General features: G+C 59.7%; 2 protein-coding genes across 9 annotated transcripts in view; one reads left to right on the top strand and one right to left on the bottom strand.

The window, feature by feature from the left end:
- Positions 1-2,569: 2,569 nt before the first annotated feature.
- LOC128327352 (dromaiocalcin-1-like) lies at positions 2,570-7,647 on the top strand. The gene is made up of 6 exons (XM_053256118.1): positions 2,570-2,638; positions 4,270-4,349; positions 4,596-4,690; positions 5,553-5,690; positions 5,984-6,098; positions 7,392-7,647. Exons 2-6 carry the CDS (start codon positions 4,283-4,285, stop codon positions 7,451-7,453), a joined length of 477 nt encoding a protein of 158 aa, XP_053112093.1. The 5' UTR covers positions 2,570-2,638; positions 4,270-4,282; the 3' UTR covers positions 7,454-7,647.
- Positions 7,648-9,190: 1,543 nt separating this feature from the next.
- The window catches only part of CPT1B (carnitine palmitoyltransferase 1B), a 31,359-nt gene continuing 22,062 nt past the window's right edge, over positions 9,191-18,487 (bottom strand). For all 8 annotated transcript variants that reach the window (XM_053256114.1, XM_053256110.1, XM_053256112.1 and 5 more), the window contains 9 exons: positions 16,216-16,401; positions 15,736-15,841; positions 15,471-15,587; positions 15,071-15,235; positions 14,730-14,864; positions 13,541-13,693; positions 12,689-12,802; positions 10,224-10,316; positions 9,191-9,556 (listed from right to left, as the gene is read on the bottom strand). In XM_053256114.1, coding sequence (XP_053112089.1) covers positions 9,467-9,556; positions 10,224-10,316; positions 12,689-12,802; positions 13,541-13,693; positions 14,730-14,864; positions 15,071-15,235; positions 15,471-15,587; positions 15,736-15,841; positions 16,216-16,401 — 1,159 coding nt within the window. In that variant the 3' untranslated portion in view covers positions 9,191-9,466. The remainder of the gene's footprint in view (positions 9,557-10,223; positions 10,317-12,688; positions 12,803-13,540; positions 13,694-14,729; positions 14,865-15,070; positions 15,236-15,470; positions 15,588-15,735; positions 15,842-16,215; positions 16,402-18,487) is intronic.

Here is an 18,487-nt window from a genome sequence, read left to right as displayed (position 1 = left end):
GCCCATGGCTGGGATGGCACCTTTCCCACCTGGGTGTTGGATTCTGGAGAATTTTGGAGTCACTTTCCGGTACATTGTGGGTCATTTTAGGCAAGGTGGGCCAGGGCATGACTGGAGGGCGTGCTCTGCCTGCCCAGGCCCCTGCCCCCGCCACTGCTGGGGCAATGCACGGATCCGCTAGACATAGCTGACTGCTCAGGACAGCGTGACGGCCTCGGCCCCTGGCGGCCAGTTTCTGTGGCCCTCCAGTTAGGTCACCAGCGCCGTGCCAAAGGGGGCGCTTGGAGGAGCCCTGACTGAGTGCCCAAGAGGGAGCTTCATTGGCCCCATTCCCCTGAGGAGCCCAGGGCAGGGGGGCCATTGGCAGGACTCGGTAGCACCCAGAATGGCCCCCAGAGCTGGCCCCAGGCGGGCTTCAGCAGCACACCTGAGCCTGCAGCACCCGCCACGCCCAGCACTTTTGCTTCAGCCAGGGAGCTGCCCCTGTTGAGCTGGGCAGGAGGCAAAGGCTGGGCCTGCGGGGGGGGGGGCGCTTTCCTGGCCGGAGAGCCTCCGCATGGTCTTTTCAGCAGCCACCAATCATCCAGACAAAAGAGGTGCGTGCCTCGACATGATTAAGGCATGATTTGGAAAGTTTCTCCCCTGGACTATTTGGTGATGATTGTGCAAGAGACCGTAATCATGTCTGCTAGGTCTGAGTCTGCTAGGCTCTCTCCTTGACAAATCTGTGCTGGCTTCTCGTAATCACTGCACGGTTATCAAGATGCTTGCAGACTCAGTGCTTTATAGTCTCGTATCTTCCCGACATATCGATCAAATGGACCAGTCTGTGGTTTCCTGAATCCCCCCTTTTTGAAGACTGGAACAACTTTAGCTCACCCCCAGCCTTGCAGCACCTGGAGAAACCTCCAGCTCTTCTCCAAGTGTCTGACCGTGCATCAGCAAGGTCTCTGCCTAGCCCCAGATGCAGCTCCCTTGGCCGGGAAGACCGGAACTCGTTCCAGGCAGAGAGGCGTTGCCTGGCCAACTGCTTATGGACCTGGGACGGTGGTCCTGACTCCCTCAGCCTCCAGAGCAGCACATCAATGGTTGTGTTTTTGGATTATGTTGCTGGGGAAGCAGACAGTTCTTCGGGTCTCCAGGGCTCAAACCGTGAAGGGCTTTAAAGAAAATAACCAGCATCTTCCATTGGATCTGGAAACAAACTGGCAATCAGTGCAGCTCTTTCAGAATAGAACATGAGGACGGCCCTGCAGTGCTGGATCAGGCCCAAGGAGGCCCACCTAGTCCAGCCTCCTGTTTCACACAGTGGCCCACCAGATGCTGCTGGGAGCCTACAGGCAAGAGGGATGTGCATGATGCCCATCTCTCTCGTGCTGTTGCTCCCCTTCACCTGGTACTGAGAGGCATCGTGGCTCTGAGGCTGGAGGTGGCCTGGAGCCCTCAGACTAGTCACATATTGCAGAGGTGTCATATGCTCTGAGCAAGCCATTCCAGAGAGAACCCTGGCAGCTGCTTTCTGCACAACTGAAGTCTCCAAATATTCTTCCAGGGCAGCCTCACAGAGAACGCATTGCAGTAATCCAGCCATGGCCAGACCGGCCTTCTCACGAAAGGGCTGCAGCCGTGCAGAGGCCCCCCTGGCCCCCACCTCCTTGGCTCTGCATCCCTGCTGAGACCCTGGAAGGAAAGCAGGGCACCATTGGACACCAGCGGCAGGGAAAGGCTTTGGACCGGGAAGGGGCCGTCTCTGCCCCTTGGCTTGATGGGGATCATGAGCAGGTTTGTTCTTTCCTTGCCATTCATGAGAAGCCTGGCCGATAAAATGGCCTGGTGGGGTTGGGAGGTGGGGGGGGGGGGCTGCTGCCTGGAAGACTAGCTGTGTTTCTGGGCCATGTCTGTTCCTGCTGCCCATGAGGGCCATCTGGTTAGGGTGCGCCTGGGCTCCCAAGCCGTTCCGTGCATGGAGTCGGCTCCTGTGTGTGTGTGTGATCTCTTGCAGATCTGAATGCTGTCCGGTGAGGGATCTGTGTGGGCTGAATGAGGAGACACCCTTGTCTGTGTTTTTCTTCTCAGCTGGCCGCTTTGTCTGATCTGCTAGAGGCCCAGGAGGAACATGAGCCGTTGGGGGAACCTGGGGTGCCCACTGGCCGTGCGCAGCCCGGCAATGAAGGGATGTTCTCGGGAGGTGCTTCTGCATTCGGAGTCCAGGCAGAACGTTTCCTGCTTCTGTCCATCCTTTGAGTGCCACAGAGTCCTGTCTTGGTGCTGCGGTGGCTGACCAGCCACGGGGAAAGGAGGGGTACCTGGGAGGCTGCCAGGACATGGCCCAGGCCTTGAAAATCTGTGCACATGCGCATGCACACACAAACACGGCCTTTCATCTCCAGCCCCAGCCTTTGATCTCCTTGATAGGACGACTGTCCCAGACTCTGTGATGGGTGGGACAAAGACTCTCTAATCTCTGTTTGCTTGGGAGGCTGGGAGAGTTTCCATCGACCAACTGGCGTGCAAGCCCTCCCCCCGCCCGCCCCACCCCCACTCCTCTCAAGGGGCTATAAATGCTGTGGGAGCCTGACACAATCCCTGTCACTGACTGGCCTGGAACGGAATCCCTTTGGACCAGACGGACAGACAGGTGAGTCTCAGGGCTGTCTTCTCTGCCTTTATGTCAGAGCTGCAAGTGGCATGCCCACTTTGAAGGCGCCTTTGCCTGCTAACAGAGAGCATGGCAAGCCTCAGCTCCTAGACATCTCTGGGCTTGGCCAAATGGCTCAGAGCGGCTCATGCTAATGAGCCGGGGTGGGGGTGGCCAAAGGAGGCCCAGCAGCTGCCTCTCCTTTCTGGAGATCCATTTGCTCCTCTTTCTCCTGCCTCACCCTGCCCCAGCATTAATTACCTGCAGGCTGGCCATTCATCAGGTAGAGCTGCATGGTCAACCTGACAAATGGCCGGCCTGCAGGCAGCACAGCTCTCATTAATGCTGGGGCTGGGTGGGAGAGAGAGGAGCAAACAGAGCTCCAGAAAGGAGAGGCAGCTGCTGGGCCTCCTTTCATGCCCCCCGCACCCCAGCTTGTGAGGAGGAGCCACTCCTGAGCCTGCGCTTGGCAGGCACATTGATCAGTGACCGTTTGCCAAGGATGGCTCAGGCAGCGCCCGAGAGGCAGTGCAGGAGTTCCTTAAGCCTGCTCCCAGTGACCTGCTGGTGTGTGCCACATCGTGGGTGCAGAAGAGCCCCGTGGCATGCTGGGAGGAGGCCGGGTGCAGCGAGAGGCCACTCCGTTGTCTCAAGGGCTCACCAGGGGGACCTGCAAACCGGCGCAGAAGACCAGACGAGAGCGCTGCTGGTCGCACTGAGGGGATGGAAATCACCAAGAGGGCTCTTTGCAAGACCAGCAGGAGTGGTCAAGGTCGCCCTTTAAAAGGGTACCGCACGACCCAAAGCAAAGTGCATTTAGGGTTACCGTCCCAAACCTGGGATCAGGGGCACAGCAAGGTTGTTGGAGTGGGGTAAAAGGTGAAGACGGGCCCCCTGCCCCCCCACATCATCTCCTTCTCCTTCAGAAAGGTGTGAGGGGAGAGCAAGGAGCAAGCTGTCCCCCATCGGCAGCCCCCCTCGGCCAGGAACATCCCCCCCCCCCGCCCCACACACCTTGTGGCTACATCCCAGCTTGGGAAACCTAACAAGGCTGACGCCCCCGTTCAGGATGATGAAAAATGCACTTTCAGTTGAAGTTCTCTTCTTTCTTTCTTTTTGGTGGGCTGCACCTTCTCCAGTCATTCAGCAGGTCCCCTGCTTGGAAGCTCCTTGGGGCAGAGATGCTTCACCTTCGTTCTGGGCACAACAGCCACCCCACTTCATGGGCACTGCCTGGCACCAGCAGGGAAAGGGGAGAGGGGCCTGGCCCTGGACCAGCCCTGGCTGCAGTAGGGAACTTGCTCTCATGGAGGAGCGAGACAGCCCCCCCCCCCGCCCATCAGGAAGGCTGCCAGGCAGAAACTGCTGGGCAGCGCAGACTGGGGCGCTCAGGGTTCTGTGGACAAAGGTGCAAGAAACAGCCCATGTGCGAAGCAGCCGTGCATGAGTCAGCAAGGGCCAGCATGCCCAGGCGAGGACTGATGGCTAATAGCCGCAGGGTCTGGCTGGGTCTAGAGGCCGCCGGCATCCTGCCCGCCATGAGGTCTCTTGCGCTTTGTTCATGCCCCGAGGGCTCTTCAGTCCCCACCTTCCTTCACGCTTCTGCTCTCTCGCTCTTCCCCCCCAACCAGGTGAAGAATCGAGATGGGTCTTCTTGCCTGCTTCACCACTGGACTCTTGGGTTGCCTGCTGGCTGGACCCCTCATGGGCGGTGAGTCCTGGAGGGGTCCAGACTGGCACCAGTGCTTGCCCCTGAGGTCCCAACAGGAAGGAAGGGGCCATCCCAGTCCAGTCCCTTGCAAAGATGTCCCTTAGCCCCCCCTGCCACTCAGCGGGGGTGGTGGTGTGTTGAATGAAGCCCTCAGCTCTTGACCCAGGGATCAGGGCCTAACCCTAACCCTCTAGGCATTGGGGGGAGGGGGGGCTTTCCCCTGGTGACCCTTTTCTGTCCAAGCAGGAGTCCATGCTGAAGAGTGCCCCCTCAACTGGCTTGCCTACAGAAGCCACTGCTACGGCTACTTTGCCCAGGAGCTGACCTGGCAACAGGCAGAGGTGAGTGGCCCGCGGGGGGGGGGCGGTCCCTGGCTGGGAGGGAACCTTCTCTCTGGGGCCTCCTGAGTCCTGGGCAGCCTGGGGCTGAGGGAAGAAGTTCAGCACACCCCATGGAACGGACATCCCCTCCCCCCCCCCGGGCCCCACTGCCGTGGCATTGCTTTGCTGCCCCCCCACCCCACCCTGCCAGAGCAAAGAGCTCACCAGCAGGCCTTGGGCTCCCTTATCTCTGGTGGGGGGGGGGTGCAGGGGCTGGGCTTGGAGCCTGCCTTTGGCCAGGGCAATGGGTGTCCACACAAGGTCCTAAGGTCTGCCTGCGAGGAAAGCAGGACGGAAGAAGCGGAAGTTCCCGGGGGGGGGGGTGTGTGTGGCGGCTTTGCAGCCGGATGAGCTGGCCGAGGCTCTCTTTCAGGCTGGCTGGGAGGGGAGGGTGCTGGGCACTCAGCCTCCTCCTCTCCCCCATGCTCTGTGTGTGTGCGCACGCGCGCCTGCTTCCCGAGTCAGATGACATGCAGGTAACTGTTGGATACAACACCTTTTACCGCGTCGATTTCAAGCTATTTCTTGCCGAGTCTTTGGACTCCTTTGCACTTCTGCTCTTGGGCGGTTCCCTGCCCCAAACGCGCCCTTCGCCTGCACATTGGGCAGTGCTCTCGGGCCTGTCCACTCTGACCGCAGAGAGCCAGGAAACCCACCCACTGCCTTGCTGCTGCTGCTGCTGCTGCTGGCCTGCTGCGCGCTTCTCTGCCTGCCAAAGGAGAGCCTTCGCGGCAACCCGCAGAGAAGCGGGACCTGGGAAGAGCTCACGACCTGGCACTGCTCAAAGGGCCCTGCTGACTGCCGGCCGCTCCTTCCTTCCCAGACGCAATGCCGGAGCAGCGGAGGGCACCTGGCCTCCATCCTGGACGTCAGAGAGCACCAGGCCATCGCCCAGTACCTGCAGCGTGCACAGAGGTGGGATGACGAGGACGTCTGGTTTGGGCTCTCCTTCCGTGGCCAGGTGAGGGAGCCCCGCTTGCCAGGGCTCAGGGTCTTGGGCCGGGGTGTGTGTGTGTGTGTGTGTGTGTGTGAGTGCCAGCCCCCGCCATGAGGGACTGGGCCCGGGGCAGGGAGAGTGCTGCTGGGGCCAGGGGTGGAGGCTCCCTGCATCTTCTCACCCCTTGGTCCAGCAGCTGCCTGGGCTCCTCAGGGGCATCTGGGGGGCCACTGGGTGGGCTTCCTTGCGGGGCCTGACCCAGCAGCAGGGCAGCTCCTCTGCCCTTTTGGCCAAGGGCATCTCTCTTGCCTCCTCAGAGCCGTGAGTGGAGCTGGGCTGATGACAGCCCTGTGCGATACACCGCCTGGGAAAAGTACAAGTCCTCCCTCGGCCTGGAGGGCGAGCACTGTGCCGCCCTCGAAGAGTCTTCAGGTGAGGAAGGGCCCCGGGTAGGGCCCTCGCTGGGGCCAAATGGGTTGGAGGTGCGGCTCTACCCCGGTCACAGTGAGCTGCTCACTGAAGGGCTTTTTCACAAGGTTATTCTGTGGAACTCACTGCCATCAGATGCAATGGCAACGGTAGAAGCTCATTCTAACGAGCCAGCTGGGTGTCAAAGGCGGCCGCTCAGGTGGCTCCTCTCTCTCCCCCACATGGCCTGCAGACTGGCCATTCTTCAGCTGAGCTGCTGCATAGTGAAGCGTACAGCTCTACCTGATGAATGGCCAGCCTACAGGCAGCATGGCTGCTCTCAGGCAGGGCGGGAGAGAGAGGAGCAACCTGGATGCTGCCGGGAAGCAGAGGCAGCTGTGCCGCCTGTGAGCCCCCTCCCCTCCCCTGCCCTCCCCAGCTGCCACTGGATAGCCATTCCCACAAGCAGCGTTTCCCGGGAATCTCCCCTTCCCGGCACCTCCCTCTCGTCAGAACAAATGAGGCGGATGTCATTGAATCACTGCAGCATGTGGCCGCTGGATGCTGGGAGAACTCAGAGGGGCAGGCAGGGGGCAGAGCCGAGCCGTGGGGCAAGACAAGGGCTTTTGTGCTGGGCCACACAAGGCCCACCCCCTTGGAGGCTGCCTTCTCTTTTGCCAAGACGCACAAGCCTTTTACAACCACATGGCAGGGAAATTCAACTGGTGAGGCTTTCCTGCCATGGAGATGCTTGAAAGGATCCCCAGATGAATTTCCACTGGATATGCCGTTGCAAAGGGTGCAGGGATTCGACTGTGCAAAGTGGGGGGGGGGGAGAGACAGGTAGCAGCCACCTACACCGAGTCAGATGTGCTCCTCTGCTTCCCTGTGGGCTAGGAGCTGGCTTTCCAAAAGAGGCCCCTGGGCCCCACAGCCACAGCCTGCTTCTGTGCTCTTTCGGGCCCCCGGGAGCCAGAAGAACGGGGGCCTGGGCTCTGATTCATGGGACTGAACCTCTGAAGTGGCCTTGTGCCCCCTGGGACCCCCTTGCCTTGGTCCACCTGGCTGGCAGCAGCCCTCCAGGGGCTCCGGCCGAGAAGGGTCTTCCGCAGCCCTGGAGATGCTGCCGGCGGGGTGTGTGTGTGTGTGTCTGGACCCGGGTGTTTTTTGCAGACCAAAGTTGCTCCAGCTAAGCAGCAGCCCTAGGAAGTCAGGAGCCAGCGTGAGAGGGCCGAGCAGTGCAGGGAGAGAGCTGGGCCATGGCTCTCCTCTCCCTCCCTCCTTCCCAGCAGGGCTGATGCCTCTTCCTCTTCCCAGGTTTCATGCTGTGGGATAACGACTCCTGCTATGACAAGAACCCTTTTGTCTGCAAGGTGTAGGCCCTTGGGGGGCACGGCAGGTGCCTCAGCGGCGGCAGCGGCAACACTCCCTGGACGGGAGCCTGGAGAGCCAGGGCCACCTCTCCACACCTGCTCTCCCCCCTCCTTCTCCTCAGCCCCCCCCCACCTTCCTCTCTGTTCACCCTAACCCATCCCCAGCACAGGCAAGAGAAAATAAATGTTTCCTGAGCACATGCGCCTCTAGGCCTCACTCGTCTGCTCGGCTGGACGAGGCACGGAGGGTTAGGGGCTGGTTTGGTGTTTTAATTACAGTGCTAAACTGCGGCACCGCTACAGAGAAGCAGCTTGCCTAGGGAGCAGGAGGCGGTTAGTTCAAATCTCTGCTTCCCAGACTGTGCCGAGCAAACAGGCACATCTGCAGTCACCGATGATGTCGGGCAGCAGCGATATAGGGAGGGGCTCGCTTCAGTGACAGCAGCAAAGGCATCATCTCATACTGCGTGGGAGGAAGGCAATGGGAAACCCCTCCCGTACTCTGCCAAGGAAAGCACAGGGCTCCCTGGGCACCGACAGCACCACCTTTCCCTGCCTAAACCTTTGGGGGAAAGAAAGGGAAGCGTGGCGATCCCGCCTCCTCTGCAAGCAAAACACCGACAGGAGCTGCTGCAGGTGCCTCGACACAAAAGAGAACTCGGAGGCTGCTGTTCCCCTCGTGCTGTGAGCCCAATTTGAAGTGGCTTCGCTGGCCAGATAGTCCGAGAGCGGGAAGCGTGTCTGTAAAGGCTCCTCCTGAAAAAGAGGCGGCCAAGGGGTTACTTCGGCAAGGTGGGGTTAGAAAAGGAGATCTTGGCTACCTTTGCTATAAACCAGGAGCATCTGCAAAGTCAACATGCATTTACTCTAGAGTAGTACTATTTAAACCTATTTTATTATTTAAAAGTACTATTTTATTAAAGTAGTACTATTTAAGCAATAGTACTATTGAAACAGCTCTAGCAGAAGTGGCTTGTGGGTGGTTGCAGTTAAATGTAAGACGGACAGTTTCTGGGTGCATATACGTGTAGGGTGCACATGTGGTTGCCAGCCAGACCCACTGACGGATGGTTTTGCTCCTTGTGGAAATGGAGCCAGCGTGGTGTAGTGGTGAGAGTGCTGGACTAGGACCGGGGAGACCCGAGTTCAAATCCCCATTCAGCCAGGAGACTAGCTGGGGGACTCTCGGCCAGTCACTTCTCTCTCTCAGCCAAGCCTACTTCACAGGGTTGTTGTGAAAGAGAAACTCAAGTATGAAGTACACCGCTCTGGGCTCACTGGAGGAAGAGCGGGATAGAAATGTAATAATAATAATAATAATAATAAATGCACGGGATCTTGCCCAGTTGTCAGGAGCACCAGAGGGCAGCCGTGGAGGGGGATTGTGGCCCTTGTGCCTGAAGGCTTCTGGCGGCCAGGGAGTTGTCCCAGCTGACAGAGGGCTGGAGGAGTCCTGAAGCAATGAGCTGCCAGCAAAGCTCCCCCGGGCTGGAGCTGGGCAGGGCAGGGCCACGCCCAAGAGCCCAGAGGGAGCCACCGGCTTCCTGGCCCCGGCTACCCCTGGTGGCTCTGCACGCAGGGCCTCCTTTGCTGGCCAGCAGCTGGAGGTGCCACCGCCCCCCTCGCCCCCCATGAGCTGCCCTGGCAGCTTTGCCCCCCTTTCCCTCCTCCCCCCCCACATTGTCTCCTTCAGGGCAAAGAACACCTGCAGAGTGTCACCAAAATCAGCTCCACGCCCACCGCTGAAAATTACCCTCCTTTATTAGTCAAAGCAGAGGGGGCCCCCCTCCATTCCCCCCCCCCACACACACTTGGGCCCATCGACAGGCGGACAGGGCAGCAGAGCCCAACGCCAGTGCTGGCTGCCAGCGGACCCCGGGGGGGGGGGTTAGGGAAAGAGATCTGCGCCTTCTCCACTGCCAGGCCAGCTCTGCAGCCGGCGGCGGCTTCCTGGGGACTCCTGGGGAGGTGGGCCCGTGGCCGAGGGGCTAGGACCGTCTCAGGCGGCCCGGCGCAGGCTCAGGTGGCCGCCTTTCTGGGCGAGGCACTGAAGAGGGCTGCAATGTCCAGCATCGCCTGGCGGATGTTCCTCCCAAAGCGCTTGGAGTCCTGCGGGGAGAGGAGGAGGAGGAGGAGCTGCTGCCAGGGCCCTGAGGGAGTGGCCCCCCCGGGCCACGGTTAGGGCAAGCCTGGCAGGGGGCCCCGGCTGGCGGGGAGGGGCAGAGCCGAGGACCCAGCAGTCAGCGGACTCGTCAGGGGACCGAAGGGATGGCCATGGAGCTCAGGGGCACGCCCAGGCCGCACAGCCCCACTGCTGCCCCCAGGCAGCCTCCCGCCTCCCCACAAGTCAGCCCAGGCCGTCGGGCCCCCCTACCCCCCAGGGCTGAGCCTGGGGAGACAGGAGGGCCCCGGCCACAGCAGCGCCGGCCCTGCCATGGGGAGGAGGAGGGGGCCCCTCCTGCTCTCCTCCCGGGCATGCCTTCTTGTGGCCACTCCGGATTGGCTCACAAGGAGCCAGCTCAGTCGCCACTGCCGTGCTGCTGCTGCTGCTGCGCGTCTTCCTGGGCTGCTGGCAAAGGAAGACACCCGAGAGGGGGGGCGGGGGGGGCCGGGGCACGTGCCGGCGTTCTGGGCCAGCAGTCAGTGGCGGCTCCTGCCGGAAGGCCGGCTGGTTGGAGGGTGGCCTCCTCAGAGCGACCCCGGCCCCCCTCCTGCTTGGGGGCCTGTCGCGCAGCCCCGGGGCCCCACCCCAGCCCCTCCAAGCAGACGTACTTACTGTTTCCGGGCTGGAGAACTTGCTGGAAATGTGGAAGGTGATGAAGTTCTCACCGGCAACGATGTAGGAGACCCCGTAGCCATCGTCCGCCACCTGCAGGGAGGGGCAGTCGGTCAGGGGGAGGCAGGGAGAGCCGGGCCGGCGGGGCCAGGGGGGCTGGGGCTGTTTCCAGCAAGGTGGGAAGCTCCACAGGAGAGGGTGGGTGTGGGCTGGAGGGGCCGAGGGCAGGCAGGTCAGGTGCCCGCCAGCTGGGAGAAGCCACGAGGCCATTTTTGCAACTCCTGCCCTGCCCGCCAGCTCCTCCCTTGCCCTCGTCCTAACAAGGTTCCCACAAGGTTGCCTGTGCCACTCTTCGCAGGGAGCCCAGGCCCCGCTCCACGCTTGGAATCCCACAGCTGGAACGGACTCTGGAGGCCGCCTAGGGCAGGGCAGGAAGCTGCTGAGCCTCCCTGGCAGAGGGCCGGCCAGCCGCTCTTGGCGACTCTCCAGTGAAGGAGAGCCCACCACTGCATGAGGCAGACGGTTCCGCTGGCAACCAGCTCTTAACAGCTAGGAAATGCCTCCTCATATCTAGCCGGAATCGGCTTCCGGGCAACTTCGACCCAGGGGTTCCAGCCCTGCCCTCAGGAGCAAGGGAGAACAAGCCCTCCTCCTCCTCCTCCTCCACGGCGCCCTCCCGATACTGGAAGGCGGCCTTGTGCTGCTCCTCTTCGCTGCCAGCAGATCTGCTGCCAAGGAGCCACGCGGTCAGCCTCCCGCCCCGCACTCTCCGTGGAATGCTGCTTTGCACCAGCATGGCATTGCGATTCGACTGCCAGACTAGGGTGTGGGAGACCCAGGTTCAAATCCCCCCCTCGGCCATGAAGCTCAATGGGCAGTTCGTCACCTTTTCACAGCCTAAGGGAGCCAGTGTGGTGTAGTGCTGAGAGTGCTGGACTAGGACCGGGGAGACGTGAGTTCAAATCATATGGCTCAACTGCCCTGAGCCATATTTGGAAGGGTGGTATAGAAATCGAATAAATAAATAAATAATATAATAATAATAATAAAATCCCCATTCAGCCATGAAACTAGCTGGGTGACTCTGGGCCAGTCACTTCTCTCTCAGCCTAACCTACTTCACAGGGTTGTTGTGAAAGAGAAACTCAAGGATGTAGTACACCGCTCTGGGCTCCTTGGAGGAAGAGCGGGATATAAATGTAAATAATAATAAATACCTCACAGGGTTGTTGTGAGGATAAGAGGAGGTTGGAGGAAGAGTGGAGTAAAATGGCCAGGTAGCGTGAGCTGCTCTTTCCCAAGAGGGTATTGTGTTAATTGGTCGATTACCCCGGCTTCTGTGTTTAGCACTGGTTTCTCCCCACACCCCCCCGCCCATGGATCTTTTAGCCCCTCCTGGCAATCAGGCTCAACCAGGGGTGGCCCTTCTCTTCTCGGTGAGCTTGGATGGTGAGAAAGCTGCTCTCCTTTGGAATGAACGGGACCCTGCCCGGACCCTGCCTGGCCTCCCCTCATGCAGCTCATCGCAGGAGAAGAGCTGGCCTTGTGAGAGCAAGCATGCATTGTCCCCTTTGCTAAGCAGGGTCCGTCCTGGTTCACATGTGGAGTGTGTGAGCACTGCAAGGTCTTCTCCTTACGAGGATCCGATGGGGCCCTCAGCCAAGCTTCTCCTTCACCAGCCCAGCCTCCCTTTCTCTTCCCAGTGCATCGCCATCTGCCCCCCACCCCTGCCCCCTGCCTCACCATCAGACCAGGCCTGTTGCAGAAGGGGACTCACACAGCCCTTTTTAGCACGCTGCCGGCAGTTCTACGCTGGTTCAACAGCAGCAGCTGGGGAGAGATTCTTCTCCCCTGATCCAAATGCTGCCACTCAGGGGCATCCGAGGCAATCCAATGGAAGCCGGTTCGGGACAAAAGGGGGCATTTCTTCACTCCACAAGTACTGAACTTCTGGAATTCAGGACTGACCAAAAGATGCAGTGATGGACACTGGCTTTAGTAAAGGGAGGTAAAAGTTCACGGGGGGAGAAGAGCTCTCTCCGTGGCAATTCACCATGACAGCTAAATGCACCCTCCACATTCCCAGGCAGTCTATCTGAGCCTGAGTGGGGGTGGGTGGGATGCAAATGCAGCAGTAGAGCTTTCAGTGGGGGGATTCAACGTGCATTCATTGCCTCTAGAGTTTGCCTCTCCCTGCTATCCTTTAATCTTTTCCTTTAAAATTTAGCAAGGTATTTTTGAAGCATGTTTTTCAATGTCTGAATTTATTGTTTTCGTAATATTTGTGTTAGTAATATTCTTTCCCTTCTGCCCCCCCCCACTCAGAACTCTCTCTTGCACAAGTGTGCAGCCCCGTCCTGAGGGCATCTCGGCCCCTCCCCTCCCCTGCACCCATCCCGTGGGCCCGTCACACACTCTTCTAGCATCCAGGTGTGCGTGTGCATGCAGCAGCCGGACATACTCACGGGCCCAAAGCCCCCGCCGGGGGAGATGTGGTCCGGATTCTTTTCCAAGTCGAACATTTTGATCTGCTGCTGGGGAGTCTGGCTGGTGGAGAGGCGCCAGGGCTCAGACAGCACCTGGGGGGCAGGGGCAGGGCAGAGTGAGTGCCCAGCCTCCCCCCAAATGCCCACATCATCAGGAAGCTTCGGCGGCTCAAAAGGGAACTTCCTCCCCACCCCTCCCATTTGCCCCCCACCCCCAAACCTCAGGGCAGCTTTTCAATTCTGGGACTTGGAGATCTGCCTATTTTATTTCACAACTTGTACCCTACCTTTCTATCACCAAAGCTATGCAAAGCCGCTTCCATCCATTAAAAGAATCAATTCAAAATAAAACTAAAACCCAATTCAACAAAACGAATAAAACAGATACAAAACGCAGAGCACGAGGAAAGAATAGGGGAGTGCAAAGCAAGCCGAGAGCCAAAGCCAGAGGGACTGTGAGGGCTCACCAACCCAAGGCCATGGGGGGCTGATGGAGCCAGCTGCAGCCCCCCCCGCCAAATGTCTCCCCACCATGGGATATCATGTGGCTGACCAGAGGCTGCCCCTTGTGGGAGACTTGGGCCTCCCGGCTGAGAGGAGGACTGCAGCTCAGGGCATGCAGAAGGTCTCCGGTCCAGCCCTGCCGGCAGCAACCCCAGGAAAGGCAGGGAAGACCCTCCTCCTCTGCCTAAAGCCCCCAAGAGCCGCTGCCAGTCAGTGTAGAGACAGACAACACGGAGCTAGATGGACCCATGGCCTGAGTGGGCAGAAGGCAGCTCCCACCGTGTGTGTGTGTACACCAAGGGGGGCAGAGTGTCTGAGTCGGCTCACCTGGGCCAGGAACGGAGAGTCCACGCCCAGGTAGCGGGAGACCACGTAGAGGCAGAAGAGGTGCCTGTCGATGCCAGCGCCGGTCATGGCCAGGCGGTACATCAGCTGGTGCTTCTCGGCCGCCTGCTTGAAGAGCTGCAGGCACTCACTGGGCTGTGCAGTTGGGGGGGGGGAGAAGAGAGGTGAAGGGGCCCCTCCCTGACTGAGGGCGCCTCTGGGCCGCAAGGGAAGCCAGGGGCCCAGGCAGGAGCCCTCCCTGCTCCCTCTCCTCCTTCCCAGCCCTTCTGGGACCTGGCAGACAGACACAGGTGCCTTCCTCGGGCGGGGAGGGGGGCACCGCAGCAGCAGCAGCAGAGCAGGAGAAGCAGGGACTGCCCTCTGATGGCCGTGTGCGTCCCCCTTCAGCCCAGGGGGCCTGCCTGGCTCCAGCTTGGCCCCTCAGCCCGAGAAAGCCACCGCCCCAGCCCCACCTTGGCTGTGCCTTCTGGCCACCCCAGCCCCACCTTTGGAGCAGGCTGGCTCCTGCCGCTGGCCCAGGGACTCCGCTCTGCCTGCCCCACAACTGGAATCCCTCCACCTGGCCTGGCAGGGGCATCCTCACCTGATGCTCCATTCCGGGCAGTCAAAGCACCCCCCTCCCCTCCCCTCCCCCCACTGCAAGGCCCCCGTCCTCCTCTTCCCTTTCCCATCCCGCCCTCCCAAACACTCACTGCCAAGCCTTGTTTTCTATTTCTGAATGTTACTGTAAGCACTCTGGGGCAGAGAGCACTGCTGTACAGCACCAAGCCTGCTTGGGTGGTGCTGGTGCTCGGACTGTTTCTTGTTTTCAAAATCTTGTCAGAAACAAGAAGCCGATTCCTCGGCTGTGCAGCGCATCAGAGGCAAAACAGAAGCCAGGCTCAGACAGCCAGTACCTGGGCAGCGCTGGGAAATAGGCCGCTCAGGGAGCTCTCTTGCCCAAGCGTGCCCCCTTGCTGGGGCAGGGTTTCAGGCACGCAAGGGCAAGGCCGGCATTCGGCTGCCCAGCACCACGAGGGCCCGGGCGATCGGCTTCATCTCATGGGACCCCCGTCTCCTCTGTTGCTGTGCAGGTGGCATCGGGTGTGATGTGCTGCGGTGGGCCCAGGGAGCCTCCTTCCCATGCGCCTGTAGGGAGAGGCAAGGCCAGAGGGCCCGGCAGGGGACTCACCCCCAGGCTGGGGTTCACCATGCTGCGCACAAAGGCTGTGGACTCGCTGGTGCAGGAGCGGACCGTCTCCGTCCTGCCCTCCCGGAAGAGCCGCGTCATGGAGGCCTCGTAGGTGAGGCAGAAGTAGCCTTTGTCCTGGAGGGGGAGGCCGCAAGGAGGGAGAAGGCTGGGGAGGGGAGGCAGCCCCCGGCCCCCAACAGACCCTGCAGGGGGGACCTGCAAGCCCCAAACCTCTCCCCCCCCGGAGCTGAGGGGGGGCCCACCTGGCCAGGCCAGACCAGCTGTCTGCTCCTTGGAGCCCCCCCCCCCCGGTTGGCCGGGGAACTGGCGGCAGCACCTACCCGGAAGTGGGCCAGCTGGAGCGCGATCTGGACAAAGCTGTCTGGGCTGGTCTGGAACTTCTTGATGAGCCCCTTGCCAAACTCCGTGAATCGGAAGCAGTGGAAGTCCACGTCGTCAGCCAGCGCCCTGGCCACACTGTAGGAGCTGGTGATGATCTGCTTGCACTGCACAGAGGGAGCCAGGGTGAGGCCATCGGGCAGGGGGGGGGCTGGCACGGTCTGGCCCCTGCTGCTGCTGCTCCTCCTCTCCCCCGCAAAGGGGGCCCTCGGCTTCTGTGTGTGCCGCCTGGAGGGGCCTCCCCCAGCCCCAGCGGCATCCCTTCCCCAGCACCCTTCCCTGGCTGGCAACCCGATGCAGCCCCTGGCCCTCGGCACCCCAAAGAGCAGAGGCCGGACCTACCCCCTCGGGGATGTCCCACAGCAAGCGCAGCGGCGGAGGCAGCTCTGTGTTGGGCACTCCGTGGCAGTGCCCATCACTGCAGTAGCCCAGGGTGAACTGGTCGGTTGCCTGGGTGAACTGGGAGGAAGGGAAGAAAGGAGGGGTGGGGCGAAGAGCCTATGCAAGGCCTCCGCCTCCTCCGCCTCCTCCTGCGTGTGCCGCGCGGCCCCATCTCCCCGCACACACAGGCCGGGCCAGGAGCACCGCGTCCCCACCCGCCCCTTACCTCCCAGAGGTGTCCTGCTATGGGGGCGTCAGCCCACGAGTGCTCAACGTTGCCCCCCAGCTTGCCGTTCCGGTACACCACCAGCGTGAAGGATTTGTCAAACCACCTGGGCAGGAGGAACCGGCTCAGAGCCAGAGGCCGAAGGGGTCCAGCCCAGCGGGGGGAGGGCTCGCCCCTTCCCAAACCACGGCTTGCACCTTGGCCAGGCACCCAGCCCAGGCAAGCCGGCCACGCGGCACCCAGCGCTGGGAACCAGGCTAGCCCTGTCCAGGGGTGTCGCTGGGATTGAGCAGAGGGAGGGGCGCCCAGCAGCCCCCCCCCTTTATTCATGCTCTCCCTCCCTCTGAGAGGCCGCCGGGGCCCCTTTCCCCTACGGCTACTACGCCCCGGCCACGTCCCTTTCCCGCCCAGGAGGCCCCTCAGGAGCACAGAGCGCGGGCGGGCGGTGCCTCCAGCAGCCCACAAGGCGGCCCTCCTCACCTGTCGTAGCAGCGCCCGTGCAGGAGGCTCTTGGCGTAGTGATCCAGGCTCTCCTCCCACTCCCGGTTGTAGCCGTGGGCATCTTCGTCCAGGGTTAAGAAGAAGGCCGCCCGGTCGATGCAGTCCAGCGCGGCCTTGTTCCTGCCTTGGCTGAAGTACTTGGCACGGGCTTCGGCCCACGGAACTCTGCAAGACCAGAGGCAAAGGAAGAGAGGCAGGGAGCTGGGCGCTGGGAGGGCTGGGGTGGGCTCTTTTCGACCCTCCAGCTGCTGCTGCAGCATCTCTTATCTGCCGCTGCCGCCTCAGAAACATAGGCAGCTGCCCTACACTGAGTCAGACCCTTGGTCTATCTAGCTCTGTATTGTCTTCACAGACTGGCAGCAGCTTCTCCAAGGTTCGCCTGTGCCTTCCAGCAGCATCTGGTGGGCCACTGTGCAAAACAGGATGCTGGACTAGATGGGCCTCCTTGGGCCTGATCCAGCAGGGCTGTTCTTAAGGTTGCAGGCAGGGATCTTTCTCAGCCCTGTCTTGGAGATGCTGCCAGGGTTAGGCAGCATCTTGGAACCTTCTTCTGCTCTTCCCAGAGCGGCTCCATCCCCTGAGGGGGAGATCTTGCAGTGCTCACGTGCAGTCTCCTATCCAAATGCAACCAGGGTGGACCCTGCTTAGCAAAGGGGACAGCCCATACAAGACCAGCTTCCTTCTCATTTTATGTTATGTTTCATTTGCAGCTGAACTGGTTGCTTTCTCTGCTCTCTTACTGTTTTGCCTGGTAGAGCGGGGCCAAATGTTCCCAGAGGTATTTTTTGAGCTCAAAACAGGGCGGGGGGGTGGTGGTTCACAAAACGATGCCACCTCCCCTCATCATTTTCTCTGCAGCCAGTGGAGCGGATCTCCTCCTCGTGGCTCACACAGCAGAGACGGTGAAGGCCTGACCGTGACACCCGCAGGGCCGAGGGCTTCTTTTCTTGTGGGTCTCTTTGGCTTTGCACAGAGTGTGTGCAGAGCGGCCTTGGGATGGACAGTGCCCCCTCCCCATGAAACGAGGGGACGTGCCGGGAGGGCGCTGGGACATCCTCCAAAGGCCTAGCAATGCCCCCTCTCTCCCCGCAGCCCCTTCCCAATTGTGTGGGCTGGTCAGGCTTCATCTGCACTGGCCCAAAGAAGGCACAAGGTGTGGATAGCACCTTTCTCCTGGTGACCACGACTACGGCGCTCTGCGTTGTGGGATATAAAGACGGCTCCGTTCCCCTCCTTCAGCAGAAAAGGAGCAGCAGCGCTTCCCAATTCTGTTTTCACTCCGATGGTCTTCAAGACCCATCAGAGTGAGGGCGGGAGGAGAAGCAGCAGGTCCCGTCAGCTGAGAGCGAGAGAAAGGGAGAGGGGGGAGGAGGAGGAGGAGGAAGTCCCTGCTGGAAAGTTGGAGGGGGTGGGGTGGGTGGGGGACACACAACCTCCTGGCCTCTGTTCACCACCACCCAGCACCAAAAGAACCCCAACTTCACAGACTGCAAATTGGGTGGGGGGGGGAGACTTTGGAGGGGGCCATGCTGGCTCAGCTGTAGCTTTTGTTATTTTAGTGTTACAAACCATATTTTAATTGTTAAATTATTATATTAACACATGCTATTTCACATATATAAAATTATATGTATATATAGTCTGCTATATATGTTGAAGAATTTGTTTGTGCAAAATAAAGTTATACTCCCCAATGACCTACAGATAGAACATTTTGCTTACACAATTCTGCCATTAAAATTAGCACCACTTTTTAAAGCAGAATATGCTCGAGGAAAATTGTTTTTAAAATTGTAGCTTTTTGAAACATTTTGGAATATGAACATATGCTTTTAACTGTTATTGTTCTCAACAGACTTTTAACACTCAATGATCAGTTCAATAATACAAAAATGACATCCAAGAGGAGCAAAAGAGCTTTCCCAGATTCAAATTTACCATATATAGTAATTATTCCATTAAATGAATACGGTTTGAAGTTGAAATCCTACACATTTAAAACTGTTCTTTTACTATCCTTTTGCAAGCACATTAATACAAAATTCTACTACATACATTTAACTTCTTGAACTTTCCTATCAATCAGTGTAATCTATGCAAAATGACTTTGCGCGATAAATGATGGGCCTCCAGCTTCATATATTAAAGAAATGATATAAAAATAGAATTACTTATTATTTTAAATGTGCCGCTCCACGAGAAGGGCCACTGCTCAGTGGGGGAGCCCCGGCTGACAGTTCCAGGTTCAGTT

This window comes from Hemicordylus capensis, chromosome 5, assembly GCF_027244095.1.
Source record: "Hemicordylus capensis ecotype Gifberg chromosome 5, rHemCap1.1.pri, whole genome shotgun sequence".
Lineage (NCBI taxonomy): Eukaryota > Metazoa > Chordata > Lepidosauria > Squamata > Cordylidae > Hemicordylus > Hemicordylus capensis.
This window is presented reverse-complemented; position numbering and strand designations above follow the sequence as displayed.

Coding starts and splice junctions, on each gene's coding strand:
- LOC128327352 (XM_053256118.1), top strand. CDS start 4,283: ATGGGTCTTCTTGCCTGCTTCACCACTGGACTCTTGGGTTGCCTGCTG. Junction 4,691..5,552: donor TGACCTGGCAACAGGCAGAG/GTGAGTGGCCCG, acceptor CTTCCTTCCCAG/ACGCAATGCCGGAGCAGCGG. Junction 5,691..5,983: donor GGCTCTCCTTCCGTGGCCAG/GTGAGGGAGCCC, acceptor TTGCCTCCTCAG/AGCCGTGAGTGGAGCTGGGC.